The sequence below is a fragment of the Fundulus heteroclitus genome, chromosome 17, assembly GCF_011125445.2.
Source record: "Fundulus heteroclitus isolate FHET01 chromosome 17, MU-UCD_Fhet_4.1, whole genome shotgun sequence".
NCBI lineage: Eukaryota > Metazoa > Chordata > Actinopteri > Cyprinodontiformes > Fundulidae > Fundulus > Fundulus heteroclitus.
The window spans coordinates 21,578,403-21,596,879 of record NC_046377.1 but is presented as its reverse complement, the minus strand read 5'-3'; the positions used below and the strand labels follow the sequence as shown (position 1 = coordinate 21,596,879).

The following is an 18,477-nucleotide window of genomic DNA, read 5'->3' as shown; positions in this document are numbered from 1 at the left end:
AATGAATATTTTGAATTTTCTTCAAAATCAATGTACATACACTAAGATCGCTATTTATTTAACCAATTTGGCAAAGCCTAGATTGTGTTGCTGCTTTACAAGCTTTTATTTAAAGTCGATAAGGAATTACCTGCTGATGTACTTTAATGCAACACCTTAAAATCTGCTTCCTTGTGTGACATCAAAGGAAATCCGCCGGGATATCAAAACACTGCCTGGATGGACGATTGGAGTATATAACCTTATTTTATCCTGATCAACTGGATTTTGGTGTTCTTGGTATAGACGTATAACGTGGCTATTTATCTTTTAAGAAAACCAGTAATCAGTGAGGCTAACTGGAAAAAAAGTTTTTATTCATTTTCAGAAACGTCTTAACGGTTTTCTGTCTAAATAAATAAAAGGTGAAACAAGACTAGCTCTGTGTTGCAGCAATAGCTATGACACGTTCTACAGATGGTAATGCTAGATGGAGATTGCATATTTGCACATTTTGCATCATTGCATCTCCATCTAGCATTACAAATGCTGCCGAACTCTTAGTTTCTAAATGCATTCTTGCACAAACGCCCTTTGCACAATCAATTCTGTATATACAAATGGTTTTAAAAATACTCACATGTACACTGTGACTTTCTCCTGCATTGTTTACATTTCAATTGTTTACTTTTAAATCACTGCTGCACCTTATACTGTAATTTAAATTTACTGCAATTTACAAGCTGTATGCAACGAAATTTCATTCTGTATGCACTCTGTGCATAGAAAATGACAAAGTTGTCTAAGTCTATGAAACAGAACCGGTACCACGAGTAGCGCACTGCCACGTGCAAAGTGAAGAAAATATGTTGAAGAAAACTGAATGTTTCTCCTACAAATGATGGAAAAGCTGAGGTGGAAAGTGGTCCAGGCTGTTTTCAGTATGTGAACTAACGAGTCGGTTGTAAGACCAGGTTTTTCTCCTAATTGACTATAACTTTTAGCATCTTAGTGACTCCAAACATACTTCAGAATAGACAGAGTAGCATTTGGTAGAGATTGGTTAAAAGTTTTCCATGAAGTCATGGACTTGCAGCATTCACTCCTCCTGGATGAGCGTGGCGCCACAGTGGACAGTTGCTATATAAATAAACTTTGAGTGATTGACTTCGCAGCAATCCCTCATACCGGCCATGCATGTAGCGACAGTGGAGAGGAAAACTCCCTTTTAACCGGAAGAAAAAAACAAAACTCCAGCAGGACCAGGCTCGGAGAGAACGACCATCCTTACTGTCAAAAAAGGCCCAGAGATAAGAGATTTAGTCGAGGCAGACGTGGAAAGTGTCAAGTGTGGTTTTTCAGCCACAGACACAAGGTGGGAGACGGCGGACCCCTCTATCGTCTCATAAACGTTTGGGTTACCATCACAGGGACATAGAAGTGGATATATTACAGTTAAAAAAATGTTACTTAGTGTACCTTTAACATGTGGCATCCTGATAAAAACAAAGGGACTGGCTGCTTTTTCACATTTTTCACCCGGTTTCAACACTTAAATGTGTAAAATGTGGAGATTTTCTCTGGTGTTTATGTAATCTGAGCATTCAATTTTTCAAAAACCAAAGTTATTTTTTTTTACCTTAATGTAAATCTGCCTTCCACTTCGCTGCATTTCATCGCTGAGGGACATGAAAGGATATTTCCATTCTAAAAAGTATTTCCGGATCCTGGACAACTACTGATGGTTTGTTTGCCTGCAAGGAAGATGTAAAGAAATAAACATGATTTTAGACTTTAGCACAGAATCGGGATGATTTTTCCATCAGATACCTTCAGGTAGGTTTGCCTCCTCTGGCTCTCTGTCGCCCCCACCTGGTGGAAGATCTGCTCTGCATGCTGCTGTTTAACACCACAGAAGACAGTGAGATACTTTCATCCTCCTCTTGGTTTATTCAACACGAGAAGCCAGAAAACAACAATTTCCTTTTGAATTCAAAAGAAAAAAAAAGACCAAAACAGACCGTCAGAGTCTTTGTGCAAAGATAAAAAAAAAAAAAAAACAGCAGCTAGTCAGAGGGGCTGCTGAGGGGAACATTTTCAGCAGCAGAACGCAGCGGAGGAAAACCACAGCTGAGCGGGAATGTAGAGGTGGTCTGTGCACAGCTGCGGGGGTCCATGTAGGACAGGAACGAACGTAGCGCCAGCTGGAGGAGTCTGAGCGGTTTGGAGGTTCCCTTTAGAGCAGAGAACCAGAACCACAACGCTCAGACTGGAGCGCCATGCGCTAAAACAGAACCAGGGCCTAAAAGGCACATTTTCAACAGGAAAAAGCAAGTACACCCCTGCTAGAGCTTGGTTCGAACCGGGTCACCGACAGAACAACACCACCAAACAGCAGTACATCTAGAACAGAAAAATAGATTAACCAAGGTGCTGCAACGGCCTAGTCAAAGTCCGGACGTCGTCCTGATAGGTCTGCTGCGCCGGGACCTTTAGGCAGAACAAATGCTGCTAAGCAGAACGGGCCAAAGCGGAGAGATACCGCTGCTGAAGGTGGTTCTACAAGCTGTTTGATCGTGGGTTGTGCAATAAATGAAGTTCTGGAATGGATGTTGCATTTGTCCGTCTGAGGTCCGATTTACAGCTAAGAGAAATACAGAAAAACCTGTTTGGTCTCAATAATGTCGACATTTTAAGCTCCCAATGTGGGAGTTACCGTCCTTCAACCGGACCTCCTCCTCCTCCTCTGATGAGCACTTCCTCTCCTGACGCCAGCTTCCTGTACAGCGGCAGCAGGTCGTCGGGCTGCGGCGCCTTTGACTCCGGCGTGGACGGGATGTCGAAGTCGGACGAGGCCGGCAGCTCCTCCGGTTCCGCCTTTGGGTTCTGTTGGGGGAGGATCAGCGTGTCGTCCAGGTTCTGAGAGGAATGATTGGACAGCGTCAGGCTGAAGGTCTCCAGGTTCTCGGGCGTTTGGTCCTCGACGTCGCCGAACAGATCCGGCGTCTGCGATCCGGTCTCTCTGGAGGGGGAGCAGCAGGAATGCGATTGGCTGTTCTGGCTGTCGCTCAGCGGCTCTGTGGTGAAGAAATCCTCCCATTTCGGCGCATCTTCACCCCCCTCTGCCGTTCTCGTGTCTCCTTTTCCCTCCTCTTCCTCCTCCTCTTCGTCGTCCTCGCCGTTGGACTCGGTGCAGTCGAAGTAATTCTGTGCAGCCGGCGTCGGGTCAGAGGTCAGCGGAGGTAACGACGTGGCCACCGGGGGCGCTGTTCGCTCAGCTGGCGTCTCTAAAGTTAACAGACAGAGAATTATAGTGAGACATCCCATCATCACCCACATTTCTACCCAAACAACGGGGCAGCGTCTACGTCACACCGATAATCCCAGATTACCTACAGACATAATTTAATTAGTGAATGCGCGGAATTTAATTTAATCTCAGCTCAAATCCAGCTGCACCCTGAAAAGACAGAGAAACACGGCGGTGGCAGCATCATGCTGTGGGGACCTTCCAGCAGGAGAACCACCCTTAACACGCAGCCTGAGGTATTATGGGATGGTTTAGGTCAGGGATTCCCCAAAGTGTAATGCCGGTCTGACAATTACACAATTACAGTGTTTCTTTCCCCCCACACCATAAATATGTGTAAACAGAGTGCGAAATACGGGGGGGGGGGGGGTTAACCCATGAGACCCCCTGAAAGCCTCAAAAGCAAAATTTAAAGGGGGTCTTAAATTGTGTCAAAAAAATTAAAAATTTAATATTTTCTTGTCACTAATGGTCACTAAAAATTTTTTAAGGTCAAAATGTCCAGTATTTAAAATTCAAAACATTTATTCACAAATATCAGAATTAGAATCAGACATACTTTAATGATCCCAGGGGGAAATATGTTCTGTTTTTTGCCAAGTGGAGCCAGCCAATCCTATTCGCGGATGCAAATTAGCCATGTGTGCGTGCCAAACAGAAGAAAGACGTAACGTTAACAATTATTACTAAAAATGTTTCAATTTTAGTATTATGAACTGATCTTATCTGTTGTGCCTGTGCACTTTATCTGTTTCACTGTTGGTGAATGAGAAACGTCCTCTCGAGTCCTTGTGTGTCTGGTGAATGTGAAGAATTGACATTAAAGCCAACTTTGACTTTGACATTGTGATGTTATAGGCCTGCATATTGAGAAAATTTACATCGGTATTGCACAACAATCGGGAGATGGGGGAGATGGGGGACCCCCCCCCCCAAATATTGACAGGTATTTCACACACTGCCTGTAAATAAACATTTCCTTTGTAAAAATTCAAATCAAAAGCTGTAAATTTAATAAATAAATAAAAATGTATTCACATGAAAATGTATTTATGTAGAAGAAGTCTTCTTCTACGCTTCATTTTAAGATGAAATATAGAGGAAGTTATCTTCTTCCACGCTTTGAAGCAAAGGTCACAAGCTAGGTGCGCATTTACAGCGCAATCATTCTTGCAAATATGTTTAAATTGGCTGAAATCAGGGAAACTGTCAGGCAGGTGAGACATCACAGGTGAAAGTTAGTGATGAAGGAGGAGAGGAACAGAGAGAGAGAGAGAGAGAGATCAGAGGCAACAGAGGAGAGAATTGCAACGGATCCGGGAGAATAAAACGAGGAGAATCAGAAAGATTGTTGCATCTGGTGTGTGGAGGGGGGAAAAGAAGGAGGTGCATGACTAAAAAAGTTTGGGAACTGCATGTTTAGATCATAACAGATTCATGGGTTAGAGCGGCCTAGTCAAAGTCTCCCTCCATCTGACTGGGCTTGAGCTGTTCTACGCAGCAGAAGGGAAAATAAAGCTGATGGAGACATAACCCAGCAGACGTCTGGCAGAAAAACGTGGTTCTAAAAAAAGTACAGATCCAGCGTGGCTGAACATAAATGCAGGCCACACTTTTCAGATTATATTTACAAAAAACGATGACAGACAATAATCGTTTGTTGGCCAAGAAATCTCAATAAAATACATTTTAGTTTGAAGCTCAAGGGATGTGAATACTTTTGGGACATCCTAAAAAGTACTAAAGAGCCGCATATTTATAGAAGGGTACGATTAAATGTACCTTTGATGTTTGGATAAAAAAGATGCCAGAAAATGACAGTTTATCGTTTATTTTACTTTCTTGTTTAATTTGAGCCGCTATGCCAGATATAAACTAATTATTTAATACAAAGATAAAAATGTTCAGAAAATCCTCCAAACCAAAATAAGAGTCAGGATAAAAATAAAAAAAAGGTACCGTTTTCTGGTTCTTGGTTGAGGCTCATCTTCTTCCTGACCGGAGCCAGATCCAAACCTTCAAACAGCTCGTCATCGTCGCTGCCCGAGTCTGAAGACAGAAAGAGAAACGCTTCAAATATAAAACGCACCAACAAACGGAACAAGAGGCAAATAAGCGAAGAGAGAAACTGGCTCGTTAAGACTGGAGCGAGATCCGCAGCCGTCACCCCCGACAGTCCAAATGTCTTCTGGGGGAAGTTCAGAGGTGACTAGATCCATGGTGGTGGCAGCTAGGCCTCAACAATTAATCTCATTTTTCAATATAATCGCGGAATTAGACACGTCCATTAGGTGTTGGTAAAATGTTTAAAGTGGGTTTGCTCCACATGGAAGGGAAGGCAGTTGCAGCAGTGAGATAATCTAATTTTAATACTTGTTTTAGAGTTTATATAATCATACATAGCATTAAGTACAGGTCAATCAGTTTAATACATAGACTTGCTTGTTGGTTGCACTTTATGTTCAACAAGTATTAATGTCCAATTAAATTAAAAGCTGTTCTCTTGAATAATATTCTGATTAATAGAAACATTAAAAATTCTTGTTTAAAATAGTCCTTGTTTACAAACGTCTTTATTTAGAGGCCATTTTTGTTGCTTGTGGTTAATGCAGAGAAAAGTCAAAATTGCAATTTTGATTGAAATATATTGTAGGCAGAACGCAATAATTTCTGCTCTGAGTTTAGATGCTGTGGGTCTTTTAGCAACTAATCCACATGGCGAGGAAACAAATTGATTTGTTGTTTGTATATATTTTAAAACACATGATAAATTAAACTGGGAAAAAAATTGCATTAAATCGCAATATTAAGAAAAAAAAAAAAAAAAAAAATCGCAATTAGATTATTTTGCAAAATCTTTCAGCCCTAGTGGCAGCACCATGCTGTGGTGGTAGACGGTTGATATTTGATCCTAAAACACATCCAAACTGGGCTTGGAACAGAAATGTTGCCCCAAAGAACCGGCAGTCCTGCTAAAAATGGGGCGGCTCTGCTGAAAAGCCGTGAAATCCATCCATCCATCCACCATCTAGAGCCGTTTATCTCCGGGTGGGAGGCGGGTCCTCCCCGGATGGGTCCCAGTCCATCGCAGGGCAAAGAACCGTCCACGCTCTCGCCTAAGGGCAATTTATAGACCGTGAAAAGACCCCAGGCAGGGATTTGAACCACGGACCTTCTTGCTGCAGGGCAACAACTGCTGCAGCCTTATCGCAGGAAAAAAGGCCAATTTAAACAAACGAGACGTTCAACCAGACCTCACTGGAGGCGTTTATATTTAAGCCTCCGCTTATAATCAGGACGATTAATTGATTAATCAAATTTACAGTTTTAAAAAATATTTGATTTTTGGAAAATCTGGATTTTATTTTGCCAGTGAACTCGTTGGGCTTCCATGAGGAGAACAGCAGCAAACCTGAATATGTTTAGGAAAATATATTGTCAAATTTTGTAAACTTTTTTTTTTTTTTTTTTTTTTAACTACAAAACGAGGCACTTTAATTTACTTATTTTTTTAAGTTAGTCTGAAGTGACACAAGTAAAGTGTATGGAGGACCAAACTGACATAATTAAGAATGAATGCAGAAATAAATCAATGCTAAATAATCTTGATTAATTTGATACTTTATTTAATGTTTCCTTATTTATTCATTCATTTGTGTAGTCGTTCATTGATTTACTATTGCTACACAATGCTTTTTGGAGTGAAAGTCTTTTTTTAGGTATTAATGGTGGTTGGTAAGGGTCAAGATAGCGATACGAAGATGATCTAAGAAAATAAAGTAAAGAATGAATGAATGCATAAAAGAATGAATGAAAAGAATGAATAAATAAAATTAATGAATGAATAAAAGAATAAATGAATAAATAAAAGAATGAATGAATAAATGAAAGAATAAAGAAATAAAAGAATAAATTTAAAAAATGAATGAAATAAAAGAATGAATAAATGAATAAAAATGAATGAGTAATTGAGGAAATTATTAAATAAAACATCTAATTAATGATACTTATTGAGCATTAATTTATTTCTGCATTTATTCTTAATTATGTCAGTTTGGTCCTCCATAGCAGTGAAGCCTGTTCTCAGCTCATTGTGTCACATTTTGTTATATTCTCATTGTTTACAACGGCAGGGCGGCCATCTTGTTTTACCAGCATGTTTCTGAGCTTGAATTTAGCTGCACTTTGAATTCAGACCGTCGACGGGTTTCAGCAGGAAGGAGGAGGAAAGTGATTCTGTAAACTATGAGATCATTGGGTCACTGCAGTGTCTGTGTCACCGTAGGCCGGCCGCTGGACTCGGCTTCGTTTCAGGACTCCCAGCGGCTTGTATGTGATCGCCGCGTCGTCAGACCGGTTCCGGCACATCAGCCTCAACCTGGACAGACAGAAGCAGCCGATTCAGATTCATCATGAGCCGCTTTACAGTCAACGAAGAGCCGGAACGATTCTGCAGCGTCGGACTCTAGAGACTGGGCCAGAACTGCAGCGAGGCGGGTCCATCGTCTTGGTTCTGGACCAGATGTGCTTCTGGACCAGATGTGCTGCTGTGAAATCTCTCCAGGATGAACTCTTTTTATTCTTTTTGACCACATAAAGATTTTTTTTTTTACTTCTATTCAACCTCTATTTACGGAAGAGGATTAGGGCCACTCAAAAAAAAAAAAAAAGTCTACTCAATTCTGACTTTTTTTTTCCTCAGAATTCTGAGGAAAAAAAAGTCAGAATTCTGACTTTTTTTTTCTCAGAATTCTGACTTTTTTTTCTCAGAATTCTGAGATTAAAGTCAGAATTCTGACTTTTTTTTCTCAGAATTCTGACTTTAATCTCAGAATTCTGACTTTTTTCTAAGAATTCTGAGATTAAAGTCAGAATTCTGACTTTTTTCTAAGAATTCTGAGATTAAAGTCAGAATTCTGACTTTTCTCAGAATTCTGACTTTAATCTCAGAATTCTGACTTTTTTCTAAGAATTCTGAGATTAAAGTCAGAATTCTGACTTTTCTCAGAATTCTGAGATTAAAGTCAGAATTCTGACTTTTCTCAGAATTCTGAGATTAAAGTCAGAATTCTGACTTTTCTCAGAATTCTGAGATTAAAGTCAGAATTGAGTAGACTTTTTTTTTTTTGAGTGGCCCTAATCCTCTTCCGTATCTATTCGCTCCTTTCTGTCGTGTGTCTGACATTCAGGAACGAATGTCTATAAAAACATAATCAAAGTTCACTGTTTTGATTTAAAAAAAAAAAAAAAAAGATTTCCAGAACTATACAATAGTGTTTAAATTTGGTTGGACAAGACAGACCCAGCACTTAGACAATAAAAACAAGAATAAAGTCTGGAAACATAAATACATTTTCATAAGCTCATCCTGACCTGAAAAGCTAAACCAAACCCCTGATTCCCGTCTTTCCAGACATTTTCCTCACAGGGAGAATTTAAATTCAGAGAAACTTTGTTCCTTTAAAACATTTGAACAAATGAAACTCACATGTGCGTGACCTCGGCCAGCGTGCGTCCAATCGGGACGACGCTCGGGACGATGTTGACGGGCCGCAGGTAGGACAGGAAGTCCTTGATCTGAAAATAAACAGCGGCCCAATTAAAAAGAAAATAAAACATTTTCACACTGAAAACAGCTTTTTCAGAGTTCTCTGAAGCATAATCCAGTGAGATCTAATTTGAATGTTGTTTTTTCTGTTCATATGTTGATGAAGCAAAGTTTGGGATAAAGGTGGAAGCCGCACCTCTGAGTAGGAGGAGTGGAAGCTGAAACAGGCTCTGTAGGAACTGCTTCCTGTTCTGGGGAGAAACAAAGGCATTAACTTCCAGTCACCCACACCTGGACACCGTTTCTCCAAACTGACGAGTTATTTTCTTACTTTATGATGACGTTGGTCTTCTTGGTTCTCTCTCCGAACCACATGGTGGACGGTTTGATGCTGATGATGCGCAGCGGCGTCCCGTCTGCAGCCGTGCAGCCACACGGCAGCCTGTTGCCCTGGAAAAACTCCTCATCCTACACAAAAAAAAAACACTGTTAAGTCCTCATTCCTGCACTCATTTGATGCATTTTTACAAGTTAAGCCTTTTAACTCCTACATACGCTCATGTTAAAAGGAAGCCAGGCCTACTTTTAATGTTTTGTGGCACAGCCTACAATAAAATCCTCATCTTTGAGGGTCTTAACTTACTAGTTTATTAGCAGCAACAAACACCTCTTCTCAGCTGCCAGGTGGTGATCTGAGTTTTTCTGGACCACGGCACCATAAACTCTGTATACCAGAGTAACCCAGCAACTAATCTCTATAGTTAAATGAACCTTTAAACAAAACGTAGTTTGGTTGGTTGCCAGCAGAATGAGGCAAACAGGATCTGAGGTGGTGTAAAAATTCACCTTTGGGTGTCGGCAGGCGTGGATCTGAGTCCTGCGGTCGGTGGTCACGTAGCTCAGGATCTCAGGCATCTTCTTGAACATGGCCAGGCTGTTGACGTGGATCTGAGGGGAAAACTGACAATTAGAAACCTAAACCCTAAACAGACGAGCCGGCTTTCCCACTTTGTTATTTTCCTTAAACCGAGCACTTCTAGAAGTCTAGAGAATGAAACGATTCCTCCACAAATGAACCAATTCCTGCACAAATGAACCAATTCATGCAAAAATGAGCCAATAAAAATCAACAGATTCCTGCAAAAATGAACCGATTCCTGTGAAAATGAACCAATTCTTGTAAAAATGAACCAATTCCCGCGCAAATGAACCAATTCCTGTAAAAATGAACCAATTCCTGCACAAATGAACCAACTCCTGTAAAAATGAACCAATTCCTGCACAAATAAACCAATTCCTGTAAAAATGAACCAATTCCTGTACAAATGAACCAATTCCTGTAAAAATTAACCAATTCCTGTAAAAATTAACCAATTCCTGTAAAAATGAACCAATTCCTGCACAAATGAACCAATTCATGCAAAAATGAGCCAATAAAAATCAACAGATTCCTGCGAAAATGAACCAGTTCCTGCAAAAATGAACCGATTCCTGCACAAATGAACCAATTCTTGTAAAAATGAACCAATTCCTGCACAAATGAACCAACTCCTGTAAAAATGAACCAATTCCTGCAAAAATGAACCAATTCCTGCACAAATGAACCAATTCCTGTAAAAATGAACCAATTCCTGTAAAAATTAACCAATTCCTGCACAAATGAACCAATTCCTGCACAAATGAACCAATTCTTGCACAAATGAACCAATTCTTGCACAAATTAACCAATTCATGCAAAAATGAGCCAATAAAATCAACAGATTCCTACGAAAATTAACCAATTCTTACAAAAATGTACAGATTACTGCTAAAAATGTACAAATTCTTGCAAAAATGTACAGATTCCTGCGAAAATGTACAGATTCCTGTGAAAATTAACCGACAAGGCAGCTTCCAGGCCATATTTCCAACTTTTCCTGACACAAAATCCACAGATCTGTCAGTTTTTGATGTCAAGCCTTGAACAGGGAACTAAAAATCCCAGACTATTTTAGTTCCCTGTTTGTTACGACGTATAGTCTGAAAAATACAGCACATTTTCCCCATCTTTGGTTGCAATTCTACCAGTTTTACATCTAAAATGAAGCTGTTTTTTATTTCTGCACCGTTCCCGAGCCATTGGTACAAAATCGCATCCGGAAAAAGTGTTTAATGACGCAATAAAAATAAGTCCAAGTCAAACCAAAATCTAGCCTTGAAGACCCTCGGAACGCTGTTTCCAAGGCAGAGAACAGGTTTTGTAACGCATCTGAACATGGCCAGGCTGTTGAACGCATCACCTGTGTGCCGAACTCGTCTCCCAGGTTGGTGAACAGGTATTCGTATCCGTACGCAGCCTTGCAGTTGAGCCACACGACGTGATATGAACTCTGGCTGATCCAGTTCCCGATGAGCTCTGAAATGCCTCTCAAGCAGACCTCCTGCAAACACGGAGACACACCCGGTCACACGCTGCGCATCGTTGGCACGCGGCAGAGACGTGCAGACACTCACCCGGCTGGGGATCTGGTAGAAGCGCGGGTCGTAGAAAGTGGAGTCCAGATAAACACTCTGGATGTCTTTGACCCTAAAGGGGAAAACACGGAGCGGACGGCAGTGAGGAACCCCAAAAAAAACACCCAGAACCGCAGAGAAATGCCTCCAGCAGGACGACTAGAGGCTTCACCTGCTGCCAGAGTGCAGAAGCTCCATTCTGGACGCGTCTCCGGCCGCCAAGCGGAAGTCCCCGGTGTACAACACGTTGCCTTGGCGACCCTCAAACAGGAACCTGAGAACACACGTCATCGGGTGAACCTCGACATGTAAACACTTTTACGTTAATGCACCAACACCAGGTAGATGAGAACGTGTCGTTTATCTGTGATAAGACGGCACAAACATCCCAGTCGCCCAGATTCCTGTAAACTTTTAAACTGATCAGCTCTTCTCCGGGTTTTCTGAACGACTCTTTTCTCCAGACTTTGGCTTCTCTGTCAAACAGATTCCCGACACTGACCGAACATTTCCAACGTTCCATGGATTCCTCAATTCTGAACAGATTCTTTAATATGAACACATTCCCGACATTGAACAGATCAATTAACAGACTCGTTGTTCAGATTTTCACAAGAGATTCCAAAAAGGTTACAAATGCTAAATAGATCGATTCTATCCAGATTCTCATATCCTGACAGATTTCCATTGGACTCTAAACAGATCTCCAACAAATTCATGAAAGATTCCTTTTTTTGAACAACCTCCAAACTCTGAACATTGATTAGACTAAAATTCAACACTTAATAGATTCCAGTTTGCGAACGGATCCTCAGTTCTGAACAGATTACTTACTTTGAGGAGATTCTTAAACGAATCTGAACAGATTTGAAAAGATTCCCACGACTAAACAGATTTGTTTATTTTGAACAAACCTCGCACTCCTGCTGTTGAACAGATTCTAAGATTTGCAGTTATGTAAACGAATCCCAGGGCGGAACGGATTCCTTATTTCGAACACATTCCCAACAATGAACAAGTTCCTGACTCTACAGAGTTCCTGGTGACCCGGAATAGACTCTTAATGATCGACATGTTCCTTTATTCTAGACACTGAACGAACAGATTCTCATGTTGAATACATTCCTGAACGTATTCATCAAGAAAAAAAAAAAAGGAGAAAATAGCCTTTAAAAAAACAATTATCCCTCCTCAGATCCCAACAGGGATCTTTATTTGTGGTGCAAAAAGGAACTTATTTCCATTAGTGTCTATTGTAACGTTTTAGCCAACCCAAACAGAGTCTGTGTTTTCTTCTGTGTAAAAAGAACATTTCATACGTAAACCATACTTTTGTCTCTGTGTTGTTTTTAAATATAACTCCAAAGTCAAGGACATTTCCTTCTGCCAACACTAGAATCCACTTAAAAATTATCTGGATCAACACTTTTTGTCTGTATGTTTCGGGGCCGTTTCACTCAGTTTCTGTCCGGTACCTGAACACAATCAGAGGAAATATCTGTCCATGTGTGTTAAGCTCCATAAACCTAAACTCTGAATCATTCCAGCTTAGAGAAACCTCCTAAACTCAAAGAAGGAACCATAGTGGTGTTCATTTTGGTCCCATTTCTTTAGTCTACGACACCCTGAAAAACAGCAATAATTGAATCAGTAACAGAAGCAGCATCACAGCATCGAACACGAGTAAACATCCAACAACAATAAAGAAAAACCGAATTTGCAGTGACTCACATGACTGATCCGGGACAGTGACCTGCAGGGAGCAGCGTCACCACAACCTCTTCTTTCTGTACCACAAACACAAAACCACAAAGTTAAAAACGACCCGAAAAGCTCCAGCCAAAGCCGTGACCGACTCCTGGAGGAACCCACCTCTCCAGACGCTTCGTCCACCAGAGAGATCTGAGTCGGGCTTTCCAGCTCCAGCGCAACCTGAGCCGGGTTACAGAAAAACAAACCCGGCGTCTTCTCATGGATGGGTTCTGATCAGAGGCTGGGAATCACCGCAGCGTCAGAGGAGGGCAGACTTACCACGTATTCCTCCCAGAAAGCGTACTTTGGGTTGTTCAGCAGCAGCTCTTTGGTCACGAAGGAGCAGTAAAGTCTGACGGTTCGGCTGCAAACAGGAAACACGCTGAGCTTTAATCACTCTTTGATTAAAAGTCGCTCTGGCGTTACGTTTAATGTTTGCCCGTAATTAGGGATGCACGATATTTTATCGGACCGATAAAATATCGGCCGATATGGAGGAATTTTATATCGGACCGATAAGTAAATTCTTCCGATAAAAATAGCCGATAAATTAATTAAATGTGGTGGAATTTTATTCAGGCAATCCTCTCTAAAAACACATTTCTTTTCCCTGGCTTTTAATCAAGCCTAGGTGGACATTTGTCAAATTATAATTATATTTTATTTTAACAACATTTATCCTATTATATTTTATCTGCTTTCAATTTTTCTTTTTGCATTGCGTTTATGTATTTTAGCATTCAGTTTTTATCTTTTATCTGTACAGTACTTTGGTCAACCCCGGTTGTTTTAAATGTGCTTTATAAATAAAGTTTGAGTTGAGTTGAGTAGCCCCAAAGCGGGACAGGACCTGTGGATTTTGTGTTCCTTACTATCAGGACCCAGGCCTGGCTCTATCATTGCCTGACTATAAATGAACAAACTGGGTATTAGAAGATGACAGCATTGCAGTTTGCAAAACCTGTTCCTCAAGAATTTTGAGAGGAGGAAAGAAGGATTTGGGTTTTAACACAACAAACCTAATAGCTCACCTGAAAAATCGTCATCATGGCACCTCATTTTTGAGAATGCATTTTTATTGACTTTATTGAATTTTTATATGCATATGTTAGTACAGATAATTTCATGTTGGAAAATTATTTGACTTGACTCCAGAAATACCTTTGCTGATAGCCTTCTGAACATTTTTTTAAGAAGTTTCACTTTTTTCTTTGACCTTTGCTGTGGATATTATTTTTTGACTTCCCAAATGCAGTTAAGCCATAGATTTGTTCAGTAATTTTTGAGGGATGCTCTTTGAATTCTAAATTGATTTGTGTCTTTTGTTATTAAAAGCAAATTACAACTTTTTTGTTTGATGGTATAAAAAAATAAACATTTGAAGAGCCAAAACCTTTTTTTTTTGCTGTTATAAATAAGCCACAGCTGCTAAATAATTTGTTTTTCATAGCACAAGCTGCAGATTATGCAAAAACTATATTGAATATGAACTTATTGGTATCGGAATCGGCCATGAAAAGCAGAAAAATATCGGTTATCGATATCGGTTGACATTTTTAATATCGTGCATCACTACTCGTAATGTTTTGCTCCTTCTGCCCTTTCAGCAGAGAAGCCCTTTGTTACATCATCGCTCCAAAAATAAAACCTTTTCAGCAGATTTATTTTCTTTTTCTTTCCAGAAATAAATACAAATTCCTGAAAATGCTTACAACTTTCAGGACAAATTCTTGATCGTTATTTAAATTTACATTTTTAAAAGGAGAATTCGTGCATCATCAACCCAGACAGGTTGTAACTCATCATGGAAATGTCATCATTGTTTAAAGCTAAGTAAAGGGTTCAGAGAGTCTAGGAACTTTGCATCATTGACAATCTTCTCTCACCACTCTGCAAAACGGGAAACTGCGTTAAGAGGCGGGACGTGGACTGAAGGTATAAAGCCACTAGGGCTGTGCATAAAAATCAATACAAGGATTAATATCGATGTTTTTAAAAACGATTTAATATCGATATTTTGGCTTTCAATACTGATATACCTCCCAACCCCTAGGGGGCGTTATTACAGCGCACCATTACTGTTCACAGCGAGGAAGTGGAAGTGAGGCGAATTTGTGGAACGGCCGACAGGATTTTAGAAGCGCTTTACTCCCTAATAATCAGACGTTTGGACACATTTTTGGTTTCTGTGATAAGTGAAATGCATTGAACCAAATGCACTTTATATTCCTGCTAATATATCAGTGTTCAATAAATTGAACATAAATACAATATTTGGCTGGTTTTGTTAATTGAATGACTTTGAGAGTTAATTTGAAAGCCAGTCATTTATGTCTGTCAGTCTGCAGATAAATGCTGTATAACTGTGTGTGTATGAATATACTAGTATACATAGCTTTATTTAGCATAAAAACACAGAAAAGAATGGATGTAAACTGGATATGAAAAAAATATCTAAACAAAATCAACAGATATAAAATTTGTGTTGTTAATCACATCTTTAGTTTTTTTTTTTTTTTTATTTAATCAAATTGTGCCTCCATTTATCGAGCCAAGCAAGTAAAACATATTTTTTAAGGCATGCTCTTTATTACAAGCGCTCTTGTTAAAATATGTCAATGAGAGAATTTGATTTGCTTCCATTTAACCAATCCAGGGTCAGCTGTGCTCACCTGAACTGCAGCTTTCTCTTCAGCAGGGGTCCCTTCAGTCCCTTCATGTGGTCTGGCGAACAGAGCAGCTGACGTCAGACAGCCTTCACAACACAGCCCTAAATAAATGTTAGATATTTAGTCACCTTTATGACAGTGGGAGAGGAAATACGCCTGGGCGTGCAGGTTCTCCCTGTCGAACCGGTCCAGAGACACGGTGGGGTACTCCCGCATCCGACCCGCGAACGAGCTCATCTCTCAGCCGAACCGCTCATCCGAACCAGCTGAAGTTCGTTGGTTCTGCTCCAACATCGTCGCCGGCGCCTGGTTTGTTGGTCCGCCTGGTTCAACTGCTCTTCTTCTACGTTCCAACCAGGAAGTGTTTTACTGGTGTCGCCATCTAGCGTCAGAATGGTGCGCAGAGCAACAGACTCCGCTTGCCGCCATGTTGTGAGGGGCAATTTTAGGTACAAAAAACTATTTTTTTATGTCTGGCATTTAAAAGGAATAATTAAACGTTATTAAACGTATATATTCATACCTCATTACATGATTTTCTTGTCTTATTGCAAAACAATCTAAATAATATCTTTGTATTGCACAATTTCCCTCCAGGTTTAAACAGCTGTTTTTCCACTTGGTATTTATTAAAATGTTATATTTTGTAATCTAAAACATTTGATTTCCCCCCTCCCCCTCCCTTACTTGCATTCATCTGCAACACTGTGAAATTAACCAAATCTCTCTCTAAAAGGTTCTGTGTTTGATGATAAAGTTTTAGGTTTTATTGGGTTTAAACATTGTTTGTCTTATTTAAAAAGATCCTGAAATGTTCTGGCTTTTGATTTGGAAAGGAGCTCAGATGCGTCGTTCCTACTCTCTACATTATTGTTTTACTGTCTCTTTAATGCGAATATTTAAATATTCAATATTTTTTAAACTATTTAATACACAGTTTAATACACGTACAGTTACAATTTGTTGATGATAACCCTGTTTCCGTGTGTTGTTAGATGCTTTCAGCGCCATCTACTGGACTAAAAAAATGCTCTTGGTTCACCCCCTTACCAGTCTGCCGGCACCTGACCTGGCTGGAAGCTAAATAGATTTTTATGGAAAGTAATGCGTTTATTGGTGTGGAGTCAGCGTGAGGTGTTTAGATCTCAGCGTCACAGCTGACGTCACACTTATGAAAACAGTAGCCAACCAGTAAACTGAAATGAAGCTCAAACCCCGCCACGGCCGGCGCACCGAGCTACATGTCGGCATGTAAATGATGCAGAGCCACCCAAACGAAAACAGTGTTTAGCAATGATCAGCAGCATAAAATATTAATCTTAGTTTTTATACCAGCACCTTTAGTGATTTTGCTCATTTAGACGCATTTGGCAGAAAGTTTAGACCGTTTTATATTTTCAATGCTGTACGCAATAAATGTATCATCTAAAACGTTAAACGTATTGGACTCATAAAGTTTTACTTAAACAAATCTATGATGTCACTTGAACAGCGAGATTGTGTTTTATTTTCAGTTCTGTAGAGAATAACAGGTGATCGTAGGACCACTTTAATGTACAACGTCAAATGTATGTATGTATGTATGTATGTATGTATGTATGTATGTATGTCTGTATGTCACCTTGAAAGTCATCTTAAATCTGTGCTTTATTTCCTTTTTTTTTTTTTATGATCCACTGTTTATATGTGGATACACTGTATATACCTTATGCACCTTTTCCTCCTTTTGACACCTTCTTTTGATTTTTGAGCCAATGTGACAAGTGAATTTCTCCACTGTGTGATCAATAAAGTCTATCTTATCTTATCTCTTATTTTATAGCAGCAGGATTTGTGTTTTTTTAAGACACCGTTTAGCTCCAGGATCGTTGTCGACACAGAGAAATGAAATGTCTGCTCTTTCACCTCATGACTCTATATGGGACTAAAGATTTGTTTTTCTGTGCTGGGATTAATCTCTGAGCTCGTCACACTCTCCTCATGTGATGGGAACTTCAAGGGGGGGGGAGATTATGCACGGACCCCAGCGCCTCTCACATCTGAGGATTTCTAACTTGATGTAGAAATTGATTGTGAAGAAGAAGAGGACACGTTTCCAGTTAGTTAGCAGTAATTAAAAAGACAACTGATCCCACCAGACAACAAAGACAGCAACTCTTCGTTGTCATATATGTTAATAAAAGTGATAAATATTTACAGAAGGATCCAAACATATACATAGTGCTTGTATCCTTATACATATGGAGTATATTCTACTGCAGGGGTCTGCCACCTGTGGCTCAAAATGCTAAAGCACCAACTAATGCTGTTAAACGTGAATAAAACATGCAGGATTTAGCAGTTTGGTGTTTTCGTGGAATAACTGCGTTAATTTTTCACAACAGAATGAAACTAAAAACATCTGCAGTATTTTTATTTATTTATTACATCTTGTCACTAGGTTGAAAACTGTCTGCTTTTCATGCCACTGAAGAAAATGTTTCCATCCCGTTGTTGCAAATATGTTGTTTTTCTTTCCTTTGAAATCTAAAAATAGAAATAAGGCAACAGTTCTTTAACATTTCCTTCAGTAGAGTTTAATAAAAAAAAAATAGAAGTTGTCTTATTTTTTTTTTTAAGGCCCCGAACGGGTTTTATTTACCTGGACTCTTTGGACTGTAAAGGTTGCAGACCCCTGTTCTACCGTTATGTCGGCGGAACTGAGATTTCCCGAGCGTCCCTGAACG

At 39.9% G+C, this 18,477-nt stretch overlaps 1 protein-coding gene across 1 annotated transcript; it reads right to left on the bottom strand.

Annotated features, from left to right (window-relative positions):
* Positions 1-1,906: 1,906 nt before the first annotated feature.
* dclre1c (DNA cross-link repair 1C, PSO2 homolog (S. cerevisiae)) lies at positions 1,907-16,127 on the bottom strand. The gene is made up of 15 exons (XM_036148871.1): positions 15,880-16,127; positions 15,755-15,806; positions 13,362-13,446; positions 13,203-13,262; positions 13,062-13,117; positions 11,503-11,604; positions 11,331-11,403; positions 11,117-11,257; positions 9,684-9,785; positions 9,169-9,305; positions 9,034-9,088; positions 8,778-8,866; positions 7,570-7,667; positions 5,249-5,338; positions 1,907-3,266 (listed from the first exon to the last, which is right to left on the bottom strand). Exons 1-15 carry the CDS (start codon positions 15,986-15,988, stop codon positions 2,692-2,694), a joined length of 1,824 nt encoding a protein of 607 aa, XP_036004764.1. The 5' UTR covers positions 15,989-16,127; the 3' UTR covers positions 1,907-2,691.
* Between the last annotated feature and the right edge of the window lie 2,350 nt (positions 16,128-18,477).